The 24,442-nt window shown below is 37.6% G+C and overlaps 1 protein-coding gene and 1 pseudogene across 4 annotated transcripts in view; both read right to left on the bottom strand.

Annotated features, from left to right (window-relative positions):
• The window catches only part of Dock4 (dedicator of cytokinesis 4), a 437,803-nt gene that overhangs the window by 103,248 nt on the left and 310,113 nt on the right, over window positions 1–24,442 (bottom strand). For all 4 annotated transcript variants that reach the window (XM_078040061.1, XM_078040058.1, XM_078040060.1 and 1 more), the window contains exons 23-25: window positions 21,611–21,803; window positions 6,762–6,889; window positions 4,354–4,488 (exon numbers count right to left, since the gene is read on the bottom strand). In XM_078040061.1, the coding sequence (XP_077896187.1) occupies window positions 4,354–4,488; window positions 6,762–6,889; window positions 21,611–21,803 (456 nt within the window). The remainder of the gene's footprint in view (window positions 1–4,353; window positions 4,489–6,761; window positions 6,890–21,610; window positions 21,804–24,442) is intronic.
• LOC110597000 (ATP synthase F(0) complex subunit g, mitochondrial pseudogene) lies at window positions 3,268–3,577 on the bottom strand (annotated as a pseudogene).

Genomic DNA, 24,442 nt, shown 5'->3' with positions numbered 1-24,442 from the left:
GGGAAGTGTCGTGGAGGTGGGGAGTCTGGACTTCCATCACTGCCTCCCAGGAACAATCCCACTTTTCTCTCCCCATTGGGTGGTGCCAGAGGAAGACTCCTGGAGAGTGAGGACATTCACCCCTGCCCAGGAATAACAGGGGCATTCTCACAATGGTGTCAGTGGATGTGGGAGACCAACCTTACAGGTGACTGAGTCACACTCCCCGGGCGGGGTGCTGAGGCACTAAGTCACAGAAATGTGGCAGAGATTTCCCCACCCTTCTTGGGTTCAAGGGTCAGTGTCTGTGCATGGGTGTGTCTTGCTACTGTCCCATGGGTGAAACTACGCTCACCTGTTCCTTTGTAATATAACCCCTTGCCTTGTTTAGGATAGAATCTTCCATGGAAGTGCCTTGTGTGTGTCCCCTCCTCTTACTGTGCCTTTGGGTGTGCCTACCCAGGTGTCCGTCAACCTGCTGACAGTGGACATCATGAAGATAGACTCAGTCCCCTGAAACCTGACCCCTTGCCTCATTTGAATAGCTTCTCCTCAATAAAAGGGGTCAGCTGTGCTCACTCTCTTTCTGCGGACCCTTAAGGTCAGAGGAGCCGTCACAGCAACCCCTAAGAAAAAGGTATTTGTGTCTCTTGTGTGGTTATTTTGCGCAGCCCAGTTAGTCAGTTCAACTAGAGTGACCCCTGAACCTTTTAGTCTCGAGAACAGAAACCCGGCAAGTAGAGATTATGGGTAGGGCCAGAACTTTCCATAGCTATCCAACAGTAACAATATCCCTCTTCCCTCAGGTGTAGTGGAGGCCAAGTGGGAGATCTGGGCTTCTATCTCCATCTGGCCATAATAAGTTGGCATCCTCTTCTTTCCCAGCTGAGTGATACTGCATAAATCCAGCAAAAACAGAAGGCTTACATAAGATCCAGAACATTATAACACAGAAATGTTCAGATTTCACATGAAAATCATTATACCAAGCGTCAAGAAGAATTCAAACTGAATGAAAAAAAGACTGTCAACAGATGTCAACATTGAGATGATGGTGGTGTTAAAATGGTTCAACACAATTTGCACAAAAATTAACTTAAAATGGTTCATGGCATTAGATGCTAACTATAAAATTATAAAATTTTTAGGAAAAAACTAGGTGGTAAACTTCAGGATACAGAACTAGACTTCTTAGACTTGACACCAAATGCAGGACCCATAAAAGGAAAAATTAATAAACTACACTTCACTAAAACTAAACATATTTGCTTTTGCAAACCCCGATAAGAGAATGAAAAAATAACTACAGAGTGGGAGAAAACATCTACAAACTATGTACTGAAAAATGAACTACATAATATAGAGAGTATATAAAGAACTATCAAAAACTCAACAGTAAAAAGCAATTCCATAAGAAAATGGGAAAATATGAAGAAATATTTTACTGAAGTGGATATATAGATGGCAAATAAGCATATGAAAAGAATATTTGTGTTGTTAGTTATTAGAGAAATGCAAATGAAAACCACAATATCACTCTACATCTATCAGAAAGTACTCCTGCTCCTGAAAAAAAATTAAGTGACAATACCAAATGCTAATGAGGGTGTTAAGAACCTATTCATAAATGGGAATATAAAATGGCATAGCAACTGTGGAAAAAAGTTTGGCAGTTTCTTAAAAAAAAAAAAACAAACAAAACTAAACACCCAGCTACCATATGGGTTAACAGTTACACACCCCTGGGAATTTATACTACAGAAAATAAGACCTATGTTCACATAAAACTTACACAATGCATATAACAGCTTTATGGTAATAGCCAAAATCTGGAAACAACCCTGGTGACCTTTAGTGGGTGAATGGTTAAGCACCATGTTCTATTATACCATGGAATGACACTCAGCAATTAAAAAGCAATTAGTGAGGTTTGGGAATGTAGCTCAATGGCAGAGTGCTTTTCTAGCACATGCAAGGTACTGGGCTTGATCCTCAGCACCACATAAAAATAAATAAAATAAAGGTATGCTGTCCATCTACAACTACCAAAAAAAAAAAAACCCACAAAACACAAAAACAAACAAAGAAACCAGCAACTAGTGATACAGCTACCTGGATGAATCTTCAGAAAATTATGTTGAGTTAAAAAAAAAAAGTCGCAAAGGTTAACATGCTATAAATTTCTGTTTATATAACATTCTTGAAATGACAAAATTACAGAAATAGAGAACAGAGTTGTGTTGCCAGGGGTTAAGGAAGAGGTTGAGGTGAAAAGGAAGTGGGTTTAGCTATAAAATGTCAACACAAGAAATACTCAGGGTGATGGAAATAGTCTGCATCTTAATTGTATTAATTTCAATAGTTTGGTTGTGATGTTATTCTAGATTTCTGTAAGAGGTTACCATTGGGAAAACTAAGTATAAGCCACATGGGATAGCTTTATATTATTTCTTAACTGCATGTGATTGTATACTTATTAAAAAAAGTTTGATCTATAAAAGATGAAAGAAACCCCAAATTGAGAATAAAATCCCCAAACCTTTAAACTCATAATTTAAAACAAAACCCCCAAATCTTTAAACTCCATTGTCAGTAAGCAACAGTAACACGCTGTGAGCATTTATTGTGCACCAGGTAATATGGTAAGTATATGCAACAAACTCTAGAAGTCAGGCCCCATTTTACAGGTAAAATGCCTCAGGCCAATGAGAAACTGTTATTTTATTCTTCTTTTAAAGAAGCAGTGTGGTGAGTATACTAATTAGAAAGTTTTTCATACTACTTCCAACTCTACTTTATTAATAGAAAGAATTTAACTTTACTTCCTCAAAATGGAATTTAGTTTACTCAGGTAAATCTTATGATGGAAGCAAGAAGAAAGCAACACAAGACAGCCATCATGAAACAGCCAACCTTTATGGGAAAACTGCTACAGAATTCTTATTATTTTAAGTAAAAATAAAAATTGTTTGCACCAGGACCTAGGCAAACATTTTTAAGACAGCAGTTCCACAGCACATTATAGGTAAAACTGATGGAAAAGGTTGACACTGTTGTAAATAATTTATACATGAAAACTACAGCATCTAATGCCATTTCTGCAAATGATACCATTTGCTTGAGAGAATATTCTTTTTTTCCCCCCTGACACATCTTATTTTATTCAGATAGCAATCTGATCATATATGGTCCAAGAAAACTCAAACAAAAAATCAAATATAATCAGATGTTAAAGATTGGTCTTCAAATGTTGTAGCCAACTATGCCACGCTTGCCTATGATCTCTCTTATATAAAATAGCATTCACACTTCAGTGGCCACCAAACCATTAAGCACAGCTACCTTAACTGTGAGCTGTTTGAAGCTACCAGTTTGAGCACTCTTGACTATTCTTTTCAGGCTCTGAATAGCTGTAGGGATCTCATCAGGGGTTGGAGGAACAAGCTCAACCTTGGAATGATGCCAAAATATGGCCAGTTGCGGCTTTGAGTAAGCCACAGCAGCATTCACCAGCTCTGGGGCCATTTCCACGAGGTTACACACAAACTGGGCCAGGGTAGAAGGTGTGTTGCCCGGAAAGGCTGGCTGAATGTCTGAGAATATTCTTAATAAAGACTAAAGATAGTTTTTAGTAGTTGAATAGAAATATGTGTGTGCAAGGGCTAAGGATAGCTTAGTGGTACAGAGCTTGCCTGGTATGCATAAGGCTCCTAGCACTGCTGAAAGAGAAAAAAAGTATGTGTATACACACATTTAAATATATGTATATGTGTGTGCACTGGTGTGTGTGTGTGTGTATGTGTATATAAACTGTCAGTTATATTATTTCTTAATAGTTTATATGAATTGCATTATTTACATTAGACTCATAAGATAGTGGAGCTTGAAGGCCCTTTAGAATTTACCAAGTCATATCTTATCATACCATAGCTGAGAGGAACTGAAGTCTAGCAGAGTAAAGACCCTGGCTAGACACAGTGAAAAATCTAGAATTTGACTCCAGGGACCCTGACTTTCATGGCCTTATTTCACTATTTTGGGTTCCTCAGGTAATTTGATAGATGAAAAGAGAATGAAAAGTTACCAAGTTAACTGGGGATATAAAACTGTAGATTAAATTGGGCAAAATGAAAACTAATATCAAAGTTGACTTTCTGAAATTAGAAACTGCTTGTTGTAAGATCTTTTAACCACAAGATTCATACGACAGTTTTCTTATTAAATGAAGGAGAACTCACATACATTTGAAATGCTCACACATACTCTTGCAAGGTTGGATTTTCTGGATTCTTATAGCAACCCACCCTCAAAATGACTGAAGCTTTAAGAAGTCAAATTAGGCCCTGTTCCAAGTGCCATTTGCTTTAATCTTACAGTCACATCCTGGAACTGGAGCCGCATTGTGGAGCCGGATGGCTGGGGTCGGCTGGTGATCTCCAGGATGGTCCTCAGCAGGATGTCCAGCAGGCTGGCCACTATCACATCTATTTCCTCCAACACAGATTTTTCCTAAGGAGAAAAAAATCTTCAGGAAATTGTGGCTTAATAGGTATATTATTCCCTCTTTAATTGCAAAGGGGAAAAAGGTCTATGTCCAAATACAGAATTGAAGACTCAGAGAACTCAAAAGCATGAGAGATCTGGACCTCACATAAGTGAATGACCTTACAGAAAACCAAGGCCCAGAGAAGTTACAGCTTACTCAAGGGTACACCACCTGGCCATGCAATGGATACCTGAAATACGAATGAAAAGTTGGGGTGAGGCCATAGGAAGCACAATAGGCTAATTGAGACTGTCAGCTATGCCCTAACAGGCATGTACCTCAAGCAAATCAGTCTGCCTCTCTAGGCCTGCTTCCTCACTGAAAGTCCCCTCTGGTTCTTAGAGTCTATAATTCCGTGATTCCCAATTGTGCTTACATTTACTCTTCTCAGCACTAGAGCCATACAGGTAATTCTCCAAAACTCTGGTTGATATGCAAATGACTATTCCTATAAAACATGATTTTTAAAAATCCTACATGTAAATATTAGGAAACGGTGATCAGTCTAGACAAACATCCTTAGCTACTATGGAGCTAGGGTCAGCTGTGGCAAGAACTGCTTTCCTGAAGCACAGTTAATACTACCCAAGCCCAAGGATTTGAGAGACAAATTCAAATTGCTCTGCACTGACTGTACATAGTGGATTTAGGCTCTTATTAAACTTGCACAAGACAGAACTCTGTGTACAAAGGCTCCTTACCAAGGAGCTCACTCTAAAGAATACTATTAGGAAGTGTGAGTTCTAAGAGCCTTTTGGCTATGATTTTTATGATGAACTTTCCTACACCTGCAATAAAGCTACCAAGGTTTCCCTCCAGTGAGTAGGTTTCTGCTCTGAAATCCTTATCAGCTAGGTCCAAAACCTGACTTCAACTTCCAAGTCGAAATAAAGAAGGAGAAATAACCTCCACTACTGCTGACATTTATTTTTGGTTTTGTGTAGTGAAAAATCTGGCTTACTTTTTAACTGCAGCAATTATAATTTGGAAAAACATTCCAACTATGTATTGTACAGAAGGAATTTTTTTCTTCTTTTTTGGGTGGTGCTGGGGATTGAACCCAGGGCCTTGTACATGCAAGGCAAGCACTCTACCAACTAAGCTATATCCCAGCCCCAGAGGGAGTTTTAAATCAGAATGTATGGCTTTTCCTTGTTGCCACTGTTCTACCCAGTTTCCGATCACCTCTGGGGCCTGGATCACTGAGGTGGGTGAAAGTGAACTGTTCCTTTCCATGCATGGCCCTCTTCTCACAGTTTTACATGCAGAGTTTCTAGCCTTTTACTCTCAAATACCAACTCTGTTCCTACATGACTGGGGCCCTCGCTCCACTGCTCCCCTAGGGACCCATCCCAGTTCTTCAGAGCTGATCATAACAGTGACAAAAATGGGAAAACTGTAGCATAGAGGTAATAGGCAGGCAGAGAAACAGGCATCTCAGCACTGGCTGCCAAAATTCTGCTTTGTACAACCTGTTACCAATGAGAACAATGCTTAATTAACAGTTGCAGAGTGACAGAACTGGAACAGGACATCCTTCCTATGTGCATTTCACACCAGATCCCTGAGCCATTAACAGAAATACTCTGGGTTTGTCTGATTTATAAGCAAGCATGCTGTTTTTCTTATTTTGTACCACATTCTCTAACCCAATGCACTGTGTCAAGAGTCAAGCACCGTGACAAGAATCCCCAAAGGCATAACAATTTAGATGACTATGTTGGGGGCAAAGAATTGCAAGTTACCCCTAGTCCCCTGGGGTTGTCCTTTGCTTCCACAATTTCCATGGGACCAGACCTAAGAGCCAAAGCCAAGCCCTGAGCATCACGATGTGGCCTTTCACAGAATGGACCCCAAGAACTCCTTTGCAAGTAGTAATTTATTCTTGCCACAGAGTGTTCATCACATCAAGATTAAAGACACATGTGGGAGGCTTTGAACTTTCTAATTTTTCTCACTTGGTATTCAGTTCTTTCTTGAAACCCAAGTTTAAGAACCCAGGTTAGCTGGGGTTACAGCAATCCCACAAGGGTAAAAAAAATTCCTTCCGAGAAAAACCAAAAAACAACAACAACAACAACAACAACAACAAAAACCAACAACAACCCAGTCCAGCTGCAAATGAAAGTGAGTCTCAGAGGGTTCCTCTGTAGCACGGTTTCTTTGAAGATATTTAAAATTTTATTTCCAGAGGCTCTTTGATGGGAACTACATACTATGACCTGTATTTACTTACTGAGCTGTTTTTCTTGATGAGGCAAAATACGTTGCTAAGGATACGCGCACACATGATCAAGTCCTTCTGTTCTTGCAAGTGAATGTGGAGGTGATGTAACACGACAGGCAGGAGAATGTATCGGGAATCTGGGGAGAGCAGAATCATTAGTGTCACATCTGTTAAAGTCCCACGCAAAACGCAGTGAATCCTTATCTACTTTTTAATTCCGTTTTAATTGTTAAATTATTAACACGTGTAGTTATAAGGGCACCAGCTCTACATGATTCACACTGAAAAACAGTAGCTTTATTTCCCCAATACAATTCTGGCACTCAAGAGACCTCTGCCTCGTAGTTGAGACAGGTTTTCTTTTTTTCCACATGTTCATTTTACCCCCCAAATCTCTAAATTGAATGCTTTTCTTGCTCTTTCCTGAAATTTCAGTGAGATGGACAGTCCACTGACTTCTTACTATGGTAGATGATGATTCAGCCTTTTTACTCCCTTCCCTTCTCCACAGCCTTTCAAAATACTAGTTATATCACAATTTCTGGTTAAGTAAACATTATGGTTTTGCTCCCATTCTGATTTCCAATCCTTTATATGTGATTGGATTATTTGGTTTCTATCCCTCTTTGAAAGCTTCTGGAAAATTATCTTTATTCATGAAAATACAACATTTCATAGTAAGTGTCTTACCTTGGCCCTTTCAATTTATAAACTCATATCCTTCAGTTTGGAAACTTGTCTTATATTATTTCTAGAATTATTTTCTTCCCTCTATTTTTTCTATACTCTGAGACTCCAAATTTATATTTTGAATCTCTATTCTATCTTCTACTTTCCTTGAATATTCTTCCATCTTTTTGTTCAATTTCTTGGGCAACTTCCTTATTTTATCTTCCAACTCTCATTTTTCTTATTTATACTATCATATATTTCATTTCCAAGAGCTTTCTTAATCCCTGGTCCAGTGTAATGGGTTTGTGTGGTCACAGAGGTCCCTGGGCTGGGAAGGGTCCCATATTTGATTTCATGCTAATGCTGGGTTGCTTCCATCTTGAAATTTTTCATAATTTTAAAACCATAGGTTTTGCATTTTCATTATGCAACCATTACTGTTTACTCCCCTGACTCTTTATCAGCTTCCTGTTCATGTTTCATGTATGTGCAGTTCTTCTGGGATATACAATTCCCTTTGGGAATGTCAGAGATAATTTTGGAGTGTTTTGGAGGTCTCCCTGAATTATCTTTTTTCTTTCAAGTTATTGTTTTCTACTTTTTAATTTGTAACCTCTGCCTTCAAATTAAGAGTTGTTTTTTTTTTTTAACCAATATCTGGAAATCTTTCATTGTTCATTTATGTTTACAAGTGAAAAACTAAAAGGCTAACAAAACAAACAGCAAACAAACAAAATTATTTCTTGAGTGCCGAGTTAAGTTTATGGACTGGTGAAGTTTTACTGCTGGATTGAAGTCTTCCAGATGTTGTTCATCTGGGAAATCCCCAAAATTCAGTATCTGATGTTAGGCCAGTCAGTTGCTTTAGAGAGAAATTGGCAGTTCCCTCTCCGGGGAGCAGGAACCTATCTTAAAGTTAGTTTAAAACCCAGAAAGGAAGTAGAGAGTAGAGGTCTGTCTGTTTAAATATAAATCTTTGATTATTTCAAAATTTAGCTGTGCCTGAGGCTCCTAAATCCAGGCCATATCTCATTCACTTTATTTAGAGTGTAAATTTTCAATTTTTAAAATAAAATAATGGTAGTGATTGGTGCAGGAAAAGGTAAAATGGTACCTATTCCTTAAAAAGATTTTTTTTTTTTATTGGTTGTTCAAAACATTACAAAGCTCTTGACATATCATGTTTCATACATTAGATTCAAGTTGGTTATGAACTCCCATTTTTACCCCAAAAACAGATTGCAGAATCACATCTGTTACACATCCACATTTTTACATAATGCCCTATTAGTAACAGTTGTATTCTGCTACCTTTCCTATCCTCTACTATCCCCCCTCCCCTCCCCTCCCATCTTCTCTCTCTACCCCATCTACTGTATTTCATTTCTCTCCTTGTTTTCATATGCCTAGTACTCTTAATCTTCAAAGGTTCCTAACAGTCGCAATTCTTGGTCCTTCCTAAAGCCTGCCTGAATCAGATGTTAAGTGACTTTGAGGGAGGCTACCTCCACTGATAGGTGTCTAAGCCAGGATTCAAACTCTGTCAACTAGCCCCTAGCCCCAAAGCTGGAGTTTCTAGCATTGTACTGCCCTGTCTCCTCCCATCTCCATTCTCTCTTCATCTGTGTATGGGAATGGAAATGAAAACAGAGCCTTGTCCCCCCCCCCTCCTTTTATTTTTAACCTGCTGCTGAGATTGTGGGCATTGGTGACTCAATTTTTTTTTCACCTGTGTTTTTCTGTGTATGATCACAAAAGTGCAATAAGTACTGATTTTGTGGTTGCAAACACATTTTATTGGGCAGGTGAATCCATAATTATGGGATCTCCTGCTCTGGTTTTCTAAAAGATGTTATCTGTATGACAATTCAGATGGACTGCCCTTGGTTTATAGAAATCCATGTGGGTCTTTCAAATAGTTGCATAAATTATAATTTCACTGACTCACTCAAGAATGAATGGGGAGTCTAAGTGACTCCACATTTATTTATTAAACAAATTGCATATGTAGTTAAAAACCTTCCTACAAGGAAAATTCCAAGTCCAGATGGCTTCATTGGTAAATTTTATGAAACATTTATGGAAGAAGTCATACCAAATCTATGCAAATTTTCCCAGAAAACAGAATGCAGACTATAATTCATTTTACTAGGCTAGCACTACCCTGATGCCCAAATCAGCCAAAACCATTACAAAATAAGAAAACTACAGACTGACAATCTTCATGGACATGGACTTAAAAATTCTTACAAAATCTGAGCAAAACAAATATAGTAAATATACTCTACTAGAATATATTCTCAAGAAAGTGCAAAGTTCTTTTAATACTTGAAAATCAATCAATGTGCTTCACCATATTGGTGATAAATAAAGAAAAAACTTTTGACAAAATTTAGTAACAGTCATGACAAAAATCTTCAGGAGGCTAGGAACAGAAGGTTATTTCCTCAAATCGATAAAGGGCACTAATGAAATGTCTACCTTTAGCTATCATAATACTTAGTAGTGAAAAATTGTATAATTTCTCCCTAACAACAAAAAACAAGGGAAGGATACCCAATTTTACCAGTTCACTTCAGCACTGTATGTCTAAGTCTGGCCAATGTCACAAGCTAATTTTAAAAATAGAAAAGAAAGGAAGAAAAATACTTATAGATTAAAAGGAAAAGTAAATTCTCTTTAATCATAAAATACATAATTATCAATATGGTAGAATGCTATGGAATCTAAAAAAAGTTACTGAATTCTTAAGGAAATTTAGTGATGACTCAAAATACAAGTTTAATGTGTATATATCAATTATATTTCCAAATAATGGTAATAATAAGAAATTAAAATTAAATAGCAATATGATATATTTTTGGTACTGGGGATTGAATCCAGGGTGCTTAAACATAGAGCTATATCCCCAGTCCTTTTTATTTTATTTTTTCAATTTGAGAAAGGGTCTACCTAAGATGCTGAGGTTGGCCTGGAACTTGTAATCCTCCTGACTCAGTCTTCAAATTGCTGGGATTACAGGTATGTACCACCATGCCCAGCTAGCAATGCAATTTTTAACAGCATACATGAACTACAAAGAAATAAATTCAACAAAATACATCAGTGTCACTGAACACTTTTTTCTTTAAGAAGTGTCAGGCAGGGCTGGGGATGTGGCTCAAGTGGTAGCGCGCTCGCCTGGCATGCGTGCGGCCCGGGTTCGATCCTCAGCACCACATACCAACAAAGATGTTGTGTCCGCCGAGAACTAAAAAAAATAAATAAATATTAAAAAAAAATTCTCTCTCTATCTCTCTCTCTCTCCTCTCTCACTCTCTCTTTAAAAAAAAAAAAAAGAAGTGTCAGCCAAGTCAATGGAGAAATGGTAAGTTTTCAACAAATGGTACTGGCACAACTGAATACCCAGTTAAAAAGCTGAACCTCTATCCTTACCTCATACTAAATATAAAAATTAAATTGGGATGTATCATGGACCTAAATGTACAGCTAAAAGTATAAATCCCCTAGAACAAAACACAGGATCTATCTCTTAGCTAGGCATAGATTTCTTAAACAGGTATAAAAAGCTACAAACTATCAAAAAAGGGTAAATGATGACTGGAATTCAACAAAATTTAAAATTCTACTTTACTTGCACCATGGACTCTGTTCAAGGTTCCTATCTGATGCCTTCTTTCTATTCATGGACCCTAGAATCAGAATGAGATTTTAATTCTAGCTGTGACAAATATTAATTGTGTGATCTTGGGCCATTCCCTTGACTTCTCTGTGCCTCAATCTTTTCATCTGTAAAATGGGGATAACAATGGTACCTTCTCTTGGGATTGTCTAAAAGATGATATGAGCTAACGGTACTTGGAACATAGTGAGTACTATATAAGTGGTAATTAAGACACACGGACAAACCCACACAAAAACAGTCATCTGATCCATGTTTTTTAGCCCCCCCCCAAAAAAAAATTAGAGAAAAGACAGTGTCTTTAACAATAATGGTGCTGGGAAAATTGGATATCCATATGTAGGAGAACAAAACTAGATCCCTATCTCTCACCCTGCACAAAATTCAACTCTAAGTGGATCAAAGATCTACAAATCAAAGACTAGAAACTTTGCAACTGCCAGAAGAAAATACAAGGTCAATCCTGCAACATATTGGCATAGGCAACAACTTCTTCAATGACCCCTTATGCTCAGTAAATAATACCAAGAATTAATAAATGAGATGGCATCAAATTCAAAAGCTTCTTCACAACACAGGAAACAACCAACAAAGTGAAGAGACTACTTATAGATGGGAGAACATTTTGCCAGCTATTCTTCTGACAGAGGATTAATATTCAGAGTATATAAAAAACTCAAAAACTTAGCATTAAAAATGCAATAACACAATCAATAAAGAGGCAAATAAGCTAATCAGAGATTTCTCAAAAGAAACAAAAATGGTCAACAAATAAACAAAAAAAATGTTCAACATCTTTAGCAATCAGGAAAAGGCAAATAAAAAAATCACAGAGATTTCTTCTCATTTAGAATGACAGTCATTAGGAATACAAATAATAACAAATACTAGCAAGAATGCAGGGAAAAAGGAACCCTTATACACTGTTGATGGGGTTGTAAATTAGTTCAACCCCTATGGTAATCAATACAGAAGGTCCTCAAAAGAGTAGGCATGGAACCACCATATGACCCAGCTATGCAACTCTTTGATGTTTACCCAAAAGAATTAAAGTCATCATACCAGGCTCCTAGAGTGACAAATGCATACCCATGTTTATAACAGCAAAACTCACAATAGCAAAGTTATAGAACCAGCCTAAAAAATATGGTAGACGTACACAATGAAGTTCTATTCGGCTTTTAAAGAAGAATAAAATTATATCATTTTCAGGAAAATACATAGAACTGGTAGGCATTATGTTATGCAAAATAAATCAGATTCAGAAAGTCAAGGGCCATACATTTTTTTTCCTCACATGTAGAAGCTAGAGAAAAAAGGGGGAAAAAAGGATTTCCTGAAAATAGAAGGGAGACCATTATAGTAGAAGAAAGGGGTCAAAGGGAAAGAGGAGGAAAGAGAAAAGAGAGGTAATGAGGAATGAAATTTACCGATTATGTTACATCCATGGGTAAAAGAATATGCGATTCTATATACTAATTAAAATCATAAGGACTACAAATAAGGTATAAACAACTGGGAAAGTGCCTTTATCAGTTTTTGACTGATTTATTATGTTTTTTGGTTCATTTTAGGAGTTAGGTTTGGAGTCTCATATTTCTTTTTATGCTGAAAGTAGGCTATTCAAAAAAGGACATTTGGAATTAGATTTACCACAAAAACCCAGTGACATAAGGGCCAAGCATTCATACTTTTATTAAAATCCAAACTTGTAAAATCATTCATTGAAGCCTCCTTTAAACAGTGACTCTCATCAGTAACTTCACTTACTTACAAAGCAATTGCTGGACAAAAAGAACCAGGAAAAAGAGACTGAAAGCTGCAGAGCCACGAATTACTGTCTGGTGATGTTTAATTAGAAAGGAAGCTAACGCTTATTTGATCTGTTCCTGCAGCTAGTTGAATTTGATTTCTAAAAATTCAATTGGCAGCCAACTGTTAAGAAAATATCTTCTGCAAGAACACAGACAAATAATTTGTATATAGTGTATTAAGAAAGAAATATGTGAATATCTAGCCTGCAGGTTTGCTTTTTCTTCATCACTAGGGTAATGTCAGTTGGGAAATAATAGAATCAGCAGGTAAATGCTAAATAAGCTGACTGGCTGAAATGCTAATTCTTACCTTTAAAAGTTAACATTTGGACCCATCAAGTAGGATCCTCTCAAATAACTAAAAAAAAAAAAAAAAATAGAAAGAAAAAAAATCCCCTGTAGTTGAACATACACTAATCTTCCACACATTTATCAAAACAATCTGTCATGCAGATTCTGCCCTTTAAAGTGTCACTACATTCATTCCATGTCCCAGGTAAAGATCACTATATTGTCTCCCCAGAATGGATAAGGGAATGTCTCCTTTACTTTTTGCTTTGCCTGTAGTACATAAAGCCAGCTCCCCACTGTAACTCCCCAAGGGCATGGGATTAGTAGGTAGAGAAATATTGATAGGAGTTTTCCTTTAGTTTCATTGTGAGGAAGTGTACCTTTGCCTCCTCTATCAACAAGCTTTGTTGCCTGAGAGTCCCATGTGGAACAGAGAGTTACCTATCCCTTTGCACAAACTGGGCCCTAGGTAGGGGCTGGGTGTCAGCAGGACACCAAGGCAGCTGCTGTGTGGCTGCCTCAGGAGGGAGGGTAAGGGAGCATTCAATACCATACAACTTTGCAAACAGCAGAGCTGCTAACTACAGAGAAGCACCAGAACAACACAAGCCTGAACTCAGATCAAAGCCACTGGGACATAAACTGCCAAAGTCAGAGATAGTGCAAACCTGAGAAAAGACCTCCCTATGGCTAGAGTACAGACAGCACACACTCAGAATGTGAAGCACTGCAGATTTAGACTATGTTGGGATAAAAAGGAAAACAAGAGTGCAGCTCTAAGGATGATCTGTGTCTCTAGCTTATAGATCTCACCCACTGGCTTCAATTGAACCGTGAATGCAAAATTGATGCTATGTGCACTATTACTTATGTCAACTGTGCCCTCTACTGGCTTGGAACTCCTACCTCTACCCCCAGTATTCTCAAGCTCATTCCTAGCTCAGAAGTTGCTTTTCCAATAAGATTTCCTTTTTCTTCTCCATCTCTTTTAATATGGATCATTTCTTCAGTATTTTTAACTGTATTTTAACTTAAAAAAATAGATAAATAATAAACAAGAATTGTTTTGGGCAATCTAGAAGCAAAACACAGTATGCTGAGAGTGCTAATGGGGTGGACAGTGCAGAAAAGAGATCTCTTGAGAAAAGGAAAGTTTAACTGAGTCCTGAAGGGTAGTTGGAGATAAACAAGGGACAGAAGGAGCTGGAAAAAGTGGATTCCAGATAGAGCAAGGAGACAAGGACATAAGTAGAGGTATGTGCCAGGGGCAGATCATAAGCCTAGAAATCAGTTCTGAAGCATGCCCCCCAAACGGAAAAAAACAAGTGGGTTGAGAGTGAGGAGCTGGGTCTGGTGATGTTTCCAATGGTCACATTGGCTACATAGTAGATAGGAAGAAGGAGCTACGGGAAGTGAGTGTAGAAGGATGGAGGCAGTTCAAGCCAGGGACAGTCTGGACTAGAGATGGGCAAGCAGGGTAGGAAGAAGGGACCTGATGTGAGAGATACTATGGAGGCACCCAGGAAGCCTAGGGTTTGGGTGCAGATAAAGGGAAAATGGGACAAGGAAGTTTCAAGAATGACTCTGAGGTTTCTAGGTGGATGGTGTTGCCATCTACAGAAACACAGTGACATAAGCTTAGAAAGAAAAATCCTGAGGCTTCCATTTTAGACACACCAAGTTTGAAAAGCCTATGGAGACATCCATATGGAGATGCTGAGAGGACAGCTGGATATTTAGGTTTGGAGCTCAGAGGTGAGATCTGGCCTAGAAGTACAAATCTGAGAACTCTGTTAGCCCATGGTTTTAAACAAATGGCATTTTCAGTTGCAAAAGACATCTAATCATTTGCAGCGCAATAAAACCAACACTAAACTGCACGTGAACTACAGTTCTAAGAAATGCAAGTTACTAATGGATGGGAGACCATCAATGGCAGCATGATATTATTTTTGAAGTTATCAAATTAAAAGATAAACCTAATCAAACATCCCTTAAACATGCTTTAAAAATAATCTCATACTCTACTTTATCCCCTCTCACCCTTTCCTTATCTTCTATTGCAGCCTTGTTTCAAATCTATAAAATTGGGCATAGTGACTAGGGGGAATTTCTAGCAAAAAGCAACACACACACACACACACACACACACACACACACACACACACACACACACAAATATATTTCATCACTTTCTCAACAAAATCCCTACCATAAAACATTCGATTTTTTAGTCTCAAGACAAAAGTAAGCAGCCCCAGCATACTTCTCACCAATGGCAAATGCTACATGCATTAGGTTTTTATACTTATTTCTATTTTCTGCACTGGGTTTTGCTTAACAAGTTGCTCAATAATGCCCAATCAGAAGTATATATGAGTTTTTCTTAGCAAGAAAAAGCTCAGCAGTGACTGCAGATCTCTGATAAAAAAAAAAATCATTATGTACCAAGTAATGAGGACAAATGCAAAGTAAATGTCAAACCCACAGCTCTAGCAGAATCTGACCTTGCAGAGCCTAGATTTTGCCTCTGACCTGTGACTACTATGCCCTAAAATACCTGTTTCTTCTCCCAGCATCCACACTTCCTTCTTCCTTCCAATCTCTATGCATCAAATATACCCTTCAGACCCTTTTATTCCTGGCCTTCAAGAAACAAAAAGATAAAATGTGGGCAAAAAAGAGAAAAATGAGTCACCAATTTTTAATGCCTAAAATAAAATTGCCTGGACCCCAGGTGATTTAGATACTGAATACCAACTACTCAGATTCCAAATGTTAGCTATGTCCTTCAGTTTGGGTCAGATGTCCTAGGGGTCTAACCTTAGTACTGCTACTGAGGGATGATTCAGTCTTTCTGACTGCTTTGCCCAACCATGAAGTTGCTCAATGACCCTTAACTCCATCTGGCTTGTATCTTCCCATGACAATATTTCATTTTCTATTTTTGGTGTTAACTTTAGTATGTGTCCTTCTTTCATCTTTCCTTTGTGTTAATTTCTAATCTAAACTCAACTGGGAATATTCTCTAGTCATGCAGATGGGATGCCCATATATTTGGTTAAACACCAAATATGTGTCTGTTAGGGTGTTTCTGGAGGAGATCAATATTGGAATTGGTAGGTTGGGTAAAGCAGAGTTGTCCTCCTCAATGGAATTGAGCCCCATCCAATCTGCTGAAGGCCTATAGAACAAAAGGCTGCTCTGCCTGGCTGAATTTGAGCTAAGGCATTGATTTTCTCCTGCCTTCGGACTTGGACTCAGACTAGAACTTACACTATTGATTTTCTGGTTTCTCAGACCTTTGGTCTTGGACTGGAGCAATATCATTAGTTTCCTGTTTACCAAGATTTTGGAATTCCTCAGCTTCCATAATCATGTGAACCAGTTTATTATAATAGATCACTTTCTATTCGTACACATATCAGAGTGGTTCTGGTTCTCTGAAGAAGCATGCCTAATATTGGATTCTATACAAAATTAACTTTTAGAACTTCTTAGATCTCTCTTAGTGGCTTGTACATCAAAGGTCATTTTCTTCAAAATGTATTAAAATTTATTTTCTTAAAACGTAGGCTAATTGTGCTCTCTACTACTTTCTCTGGATAATATAAGCCCATAAGAAAATGAGGTCACTTTCTCAGATTCTTATTTTTAGCTGTATATGGATTCAGTTGATTCCTTATAATGTCTTTATCCCTATTTTATTTTACCCCTCATTTAGGATTTATAAAAGTAATCATGAAATCATCATTTGTAATGTCTATCTGATCAGGATGTGTATACTCACACAACTATAGCCCTTCTGTGTTTCATTTCTTTTGTTTTCAATAAAGAAACATGATCTTATATTTCTGGTTTTTACCTTCTTATATGGAGCTTAACCATCACACTGCTTTTTGTTTGTTTTTAGTTTGAAGTCCATTTTTCTACTTTTTAAAATATTTTATTTTATTGTTCTAATTAGTTATACATGACAGTAGAATGCATTTTGGCACATTATACATAAATGGAGTATAACTTCTCAGTCTCCTGGTTGTGATGTAGAGTTACACAGGTCATGTAACCATATACGCATATAGGGTCATAATGTCCAATTCATTCTATTATCCTTCCTCTCCCCATACCCCCTCACCTCCTTTCACTCCCTTCTGTCTAATCCAAAGTACTTCTATTCTTTCTTACTCCCCCACACCCTTATGGTGAAATAGCATCTGATTATCAGAGAAAACATTGAGCCTTTGGTTCTTTAGGATCGGCTTATTTTGCTTAGCATGATATTTTCCAGCTCCATCCATTTACCAGCAAATGCCATAATTTCATTCTTTAAGGCTGAGTAATATTCCATTGTGTATATATTCCAAATTTTCTTTATTAATTCATCTGTTGAAGGGCACCTAGTTTGGTTTCATAGTTTAGTCATTATGAATTGAGCTGCTATACATTGATGCATCACACTGCTTTTTGAATCTGTCTCTTCTACACATGTGTGGTAAGCAGAATGCAACCCCCTAAATGTGTCCATATCCTAATTTTCTGGACCCTATGAACTGTGTAATGATTGAAGAAACTTTGCAGATACAATTGAATTAAGGACCTTGAGATGAGGAATTATCCTGGACATACATAGGGGCCAATGCAAACTCAGGGATCATCATACATGAAAGAGCCAAAAGAGATCTGGAGACGCTGTGCAGTTGACCTTGAAGAGGAAAGAAGTGGACCATGAGCCAAATAATATGCAAGTGGTCTTTAAAACTATAAGAAAAGAAAATGAATGGTTCCTTAGATCCTCCCAAAAGAATTACTGTCTGGCAATCCTGAGTTTTGCCCAATGAGAACCAGACTTCTATTCTACGTTAATAAGAAGATAAGAAAATTTTGTTGTTCAAAACCACTAAGTTTGTGGTTGCTGTTATAGTGTGTTATAGCTCAAATGTGAAGTGTCCCCATAAAGCTCACGTGTGAGACAATGAAAAAGGTTTAGAGGAAAAATGACGGGGTCATGATAATCTTAACCCCACTAAAATCCAATCAATGAATTAATCCCCTGATGGGATTAATTGGATGGTGGCTGAAGGCAGGTGAGGTGTGTCTGAAGAAGGTGGGAATGAAGGTGTGGCTTTGGGTATATATTTTGTATCTGGTGAGCGAAGCCTCTCTCTCTGCCTTCTGATGAACATGAGAGTTGCTTCCCTCCTGTAAACTCTTCTGCCATGTTGTTCTGCCACACCTCAAACCCCAAGGAATGGAACTAGCTGTCCATGGATTGAGACCTCTGAAACCATGAGCCTGCAAATAAACGTTTTCTTCTCTACAGTTGTTCTGGCCAGGTCTTTTAGTCACAGCAGTGAAAAGGCGGACTGAAACACAATGGCAATGGGAAACTATCTTAGCACAACTATCTCCAAAATATGAGTCTTTTTATACCTGTTCATCTCTTTAGAGTAAAAGAAAAAAAAAATGTACCTATTTCTCGTTATTTGGATATAGTCCCTTTGGGGAAACTAGGGCAGCTAATCCCAAATTCTTTCTAAAAAAATGTTTCCTCTATCCTAGGAATGTGTTGTACTCTGCTTTAGAAGTCAAAAGTGTTAGGCTTTATCTTTCACCCATTATTTGGAGTGGGCTTACCCCGGGAGTTCTTGCACTATGGTTCTTTGCATCCCTACCGTGCCCTAATTACTCAGTTTTATATTGCCCCTCTTCTTCCACCTCCACTTGAATAGTCTTCTAACCACCATCCAAGACAACACATCCTTTTTCTTCACAACATTAGTAGGGTCAGCTTTTTTCACTGCACATTTTATTTTCCTTATAAAAATCTCCTCTTTCAACTGGAAAAAAGAAAAATATGCTCATCTATCCCTAAGATTCAAGGTTACTGACATAGAAAGCCTTTCCAGGTTTCCCAAACACTACTGCATAGACCCACGTGATTTAAACAAGGGAGTTTGAGCCCTGGAAGGCCTTCGGGTCACTTGCTGTTTTTCTCCATGAAGACAGGCTTCCTTCTGATGTGCTGTGCCCTTCTAGTTATACACGGCAGTCTGTTTCTTCAGCGATGAGTTAGTGAACATCATCAAGTCAAGCCCTGCCCTGCAGGGGCAAATGAAAGCTTTTCCTCTCATGTTGACTGTGAGCTGCTTTTGCTTCTCCGTCATCATCCTCCAAGGGGAGCATCCTATACATTCCCTGCCCCCTTGTCCTTTTCCATGCCACCATATCACAATCACTGACCTCACAACCTTGACCCAGAGCCTCTCCTTCAGGGCTCGGCTCAGACCTTGCAGAATCTACATATCCTGCATCATAAGTCCTTTTGCCCTTCACTGGGCAATAAATAAATACTCTCATCAACTTCCACAAAGATTCAGTATTTTTATTCCTGGAAGGTAGCAGTTTCTTGTCTTAACAATCTATCTAGTCTTGCTTTCTATACTGCCTTCAGGGTATAGGAACAGGAAACAGGGCCATAAACAGAGCAAATCTCACAGAAACATAAATGAGCAAAATTCCCCCAAATAAGTTCCTTACACTTTAAAACTGTCTTGATTACCTGAATGACTCTTGATGAGAGTTTAACCTAACAAAAACTTATCTGGTCAGTTTGGGAGAAATATGGCAGAAATCAACAATTCCTCAGAGACAGCAGATGAGTCTACTCTGCACTCATCTACCCAACCCTGGAGGAGTCCCAGATCCTTGCAATAGAATCCCAAGGCCTCTGAGAAGCAGTTTGAAAAACACTACAAGAAATATCTTTTCTCTAGGGTGAGGTTGTTTTGTTTTCTTTTTCTTTTTCTTTTTTTTAAGTGGAGAAATCAGAAGTCCATCAATGGGAAAAAACAATAAATTAAATATGATATATTATTTCAGTATAACATGATACAACAGTGATATAAAAGTATACTACTAAAATCATAAAAAGCACTCCAAAGAATTATATACAACATGAATGTTATCTTTACAGGACAAAAAGATTAAAAAAAATCAGGAAAGAAAAAACGGATACAATCTGTTTTTGTAATTATGTAATAAAGATCTAGAATATAGGAACCAGAATCTCTGATATTCTAGAAATTTGTATAAAGAAAGTGAGAGTACACATAGGAGACCTTGAGTACACCTATGATAAATTTCTTTCTTTGTTTTTAATATTTATTTATTTGAGGATGAACATACAGTATATTTATTTATATTTATGGGATGTTGAGGATCAAAGCCTGTGCCTCATACATGTGAGGCAAGTTTTACCACCGAGCAACAGCCCAGCCCATCTTTCTCTTTTTTTTTGAAGTATTTTTTAGTTGTAGATGAACACAATATCTTTATTTATTTATCTTTATGTGGTGCTAAGGATCCAACCCAGCCCCTCACATGTGCTAGGCAAGTGCTCTATCACTGAGCCATAACCCCAGCCTCTGATAAGTTTTTCTTGATAAAAGTCCTAAATCAGATATCTGACGTTAAGATATTTTATGATTTATTCATATTGTGCTCTATTCTTGTTTGTCAGTTCATTACATTTTATGATAAAATAATGTAAAAAAGTTTCTTTGTTTAGTATATTGGAAATCCTATTTCAAAAGAATTATATATGCATACATATATGTATTCATAAGGAGAAATGATTCTTAGAATCTATAAAAAGATTTTTTACTTAATGAAACTGATGAAAACTTCTTTAAGTAAAGTAACACGAAGTGGGGATTTACTCTTGTTTACTTTAGGAAAAAAATGAGAAGAAATCAAGAAGCAATGGGATTATGTAACAGAAATTATGACAAAATCAATTTAGTAACATTACTTGCTATTGAGATAAAATAAAAAATGACAGCACATAAAACTTCTATATAGTTTTAGTCAGGACAAAAATCAATTGAAAACTATGACCAATAAGAGATAAAACAAGGATCATATGGGTGCTTATGAGAACCTCTGAAGGAAATGTTACATTTTTACTGACATTAAAAACAATCTAGAAAAAAAATGTTCCAAAAAAAATCACGTTACATTACAAGTAGTTATGATTAGAACAAAACATTTAACCATTAGTTTGCATTCTTTCTTCCCTTTTTTTTTTTTTTTTTTTTTGAGACAGGATCTTGCTGTTGTTGCCAAGGCTGGTCTCAACTCTGGGGCTTAGGTGATCCTCTACTCACAACCTCCTGAGTATCTGGGACTATAGGCATACACCACTGTGTCTCGTTCATTCTTTCTAGAAATAATGTTTTATAAGTCATGCTTTTATATTTGACCACTAAATAAATTTGCCATACAAATTACAACGTTTTGAGAAAGTCATTTTCAATTTTTTAAAAAACATTTTCTGCTGACCACAAACTAGGTATATAATGGTCTTCTGGAAACATAATTTTATCTGGAACTCAGCCTACCTGGATTGGTATAAAGCTGGCTTTCCACAGTTTTGCCAATGCACTGCAGCTTAATGGCCTGCAGGGAATCATCCACGTGCATGATGGTGGGCAGGCTACCCAGGGTGTCCTGCACCAAGTTGGCCACTTCCCGAACATCGAAGAGCTTCAGCAGCTCTGAGTACACTGCTGGGAAGGAACTCAGAAACACAGCCTTGAAGAAAAGAGAAATTTAAATCAATTTCCTGATAAATCATGAGAATTGTGACAGTATTTTAAAATGGAAGAAACATGAATACAAAATATTTCTGTTACCAAAACTAAAAAGGCAAAAATTTGAAAAGATCTGTGACAGAAGAAAGTTTTCAGGAATATGTAAAGAAACAAAATAATAAAAACTAAGAGAATCTAAAAATCACATTAGCAAAATGATTGTCAACCCCCCCCCCCCAATCAGTAAAAGAGAATCAGAAGAGAATGAATGCATTACTAAGACCTGGATTTCGGTCACTTGGGTTTCATTCTGTTTTGGCAAAGCTTTCTGAAATGGTCATTTTAATCTCATTTATCTCTAAGAGGCTGAACGTATCGATTCCCTAAAACATTCAATTTATGATTTAAGAGAAAACACAGGGCAGGGCAGAAAGCTCAGGTTAAATAAAGTACTAACTTGTTTTCTAATCAACACTGTGACTTTGGAAAGTCATTTTAGTTTTACCACTTTTAAAATAAAAAAGACCATTGAACAATATCTTGCATCACTTCATGATCTATTATAAACCAAAAAGTGTATGTAAAGACTAAGAACAATTATTTTTTGGTCAATAAAGGATGCTTATGATCATTTTATATGGAAAAAATGGATGCCAATGTCAACTCCTGAGAGACATAACTTAAAAAATCGGGCTATGACTGAACATCAAAACAAACTCAGCTCTTGTAAATTCCATAAACAGAGGGCAATGAAAGGAGCTGTCAATCAGCCTCAACTGCAGTCACTGAGGGAAGCGGGTACAGGTTTCCACTATATTGAGCCTATAGAGCTCACTGGCTGCCCAGCCAGGGAAAGTCAACGCCATGGAAACTGAGTGCTGTCTACATGTGCTGATGATTCAAATTCAAAGAGCTAACGATTATGCTCTTGACTCTTAAAAATTATAATTTACTTCTTACTTAAAGTCAATAACTTGGTAATCTCTGTTAAAGACTATATTTATATAACTTTCAATGTACTCTGCAAAGAGCTGAGTCATATGAATGAAGTAAAATACAAGTGAAATGAAATAAAATGAGCCTAGTTTTTGGATTACTAAAACGTCAAATAAGTTGATTTTCTTCATGTATCCTTTAATGTATCCCTTAATTCTTTATTTACATCTTTTTTACTTTAAAAAAGTACCTGATACATATGTAATAAGACTATTAAAAAGGATAAAGAAACAAAGATTTTATGACAAGGACAGAAAGAAGTAATAGGGAAAGCTAAGAGTTTTTACTGAAAATAAAAATAAAAGTACAATTTAGTTTTGACCTTCCTGGTGGCCAAGACAAATAGGGAAAAATAATCAGCAGGAATTTACAGCAATATCTTGGGCCTTTAAACCTTCTGTCATTCCTTTTCTTTTCCAGGGGATCCTGGAGCAGGGGTCTGTCTGTGGAATGGGAAACCAAAAACCATTGCTATTCCAGTGAATTGGCCCTTAGTACTGCCCAAGGCAGAGGTACCCAGGAAAGTGTCATTGCAGAGCTGGGCTGTGGCCATGACATTAAATGAACCTCCTTACTAGGACCAGAACAGACAGATGTGGGGCTGCTGTCCACTGATCCAAGCTGAGAGATTGCTGGGATGGCTCTTCTGTCTCAAAGGAGTAGGCTTTCCCCTGAGTTGTAGCCATGAAAGAAATGCAAAACTGATCAAGAAATCTGGATTTCTCCCTTCAAAGCAGCCTGATAGAAAAGCCAAGGCCACGAATATCCTTGGTTCTGGATGTAGTAGAGAGAATTCAAAGAAGACCCCCAATGACCTTTGTTCCCACTGTTCTTACAATTATATTATGCTATAAGGCAAATGGGATTTTGCAGATGTAATGAAGGTTACTAATCAGTTGGCCTTAAAATATCGATTATATAGATGTACCTAACCTAATCACAAACCTTTAAAACAGAGTTTACTCTGGCTGGTAGCAGAAGCAATCAGAGAGATTCAAAGGATGAGAAGGATTCAGCATATGTTTGCTGGCTTTGAAGATGGAGAAGGCACATGCTGAAGAATGCCAGTGGTTCTAGAAGCCAAGAGTATCTCCCATGCCCCAGCTCACAGCCATCAAGGGAAGCCGACCTCAATCTTGCAAACACAAGGAAAGATTTCTGCCAACAGCCTAAAAAAAATCCTGAGAGCATATTCTTTTCCTAAGGCGCCAGATAAGACATCAAAGCCAATTCTTTGATTTTAGCTTTGGGAGACCTTCAGCAAAAAACTCAATGAACTCTGCCCAGACATCCAATCTTCAGAATTGTGACCCCATAAAAGAGCATTAATTAAAGTCATTAAGCTGTGGTCATTTGTTGTTCAACAACAGAAAAGGGTCACACTGAATCAATCAGATGAGTGACACCCTGCTTTTGTGAAGAAAGGTGTGAGATCACAAGGAAATCTGATATGGAAAGAAGTATGGCCTTCCCCTTCCTCCCAAAATATAGAAGGCCATGCACTCATTAAAAAACTCACCACTCTAGGGTGTTGGGGTGGTGGCTCAGCGGTAGAGTGCTGGCCTAGCATGTGTGAGGTACTGGATTAGATTCTCAGCACCGCATATAAATAAATAAAATAAAGGTCCATTGACAACTAAAAAA

Source organism: Ictidomys tridecemlineatus, chromosome 2 (assembly GCF_052094955.1).
Source record: "Ictidomys tridecemlineatus isolate mIctTri1 chromosome 2, mIctTri1.hap1, whole genome shotgun sequence".
Classification (NCBI taxonomy): domain Eukaryota; kingdom Metazoa; phylum Chordata; class Mammalia; order Rodentia; family Sciuridae; genus Ictidomys; species Ictidomys tridecemlineatus.
This window is presented reverse-complemented; position numbering and strand designations above follow the sequence as displayed.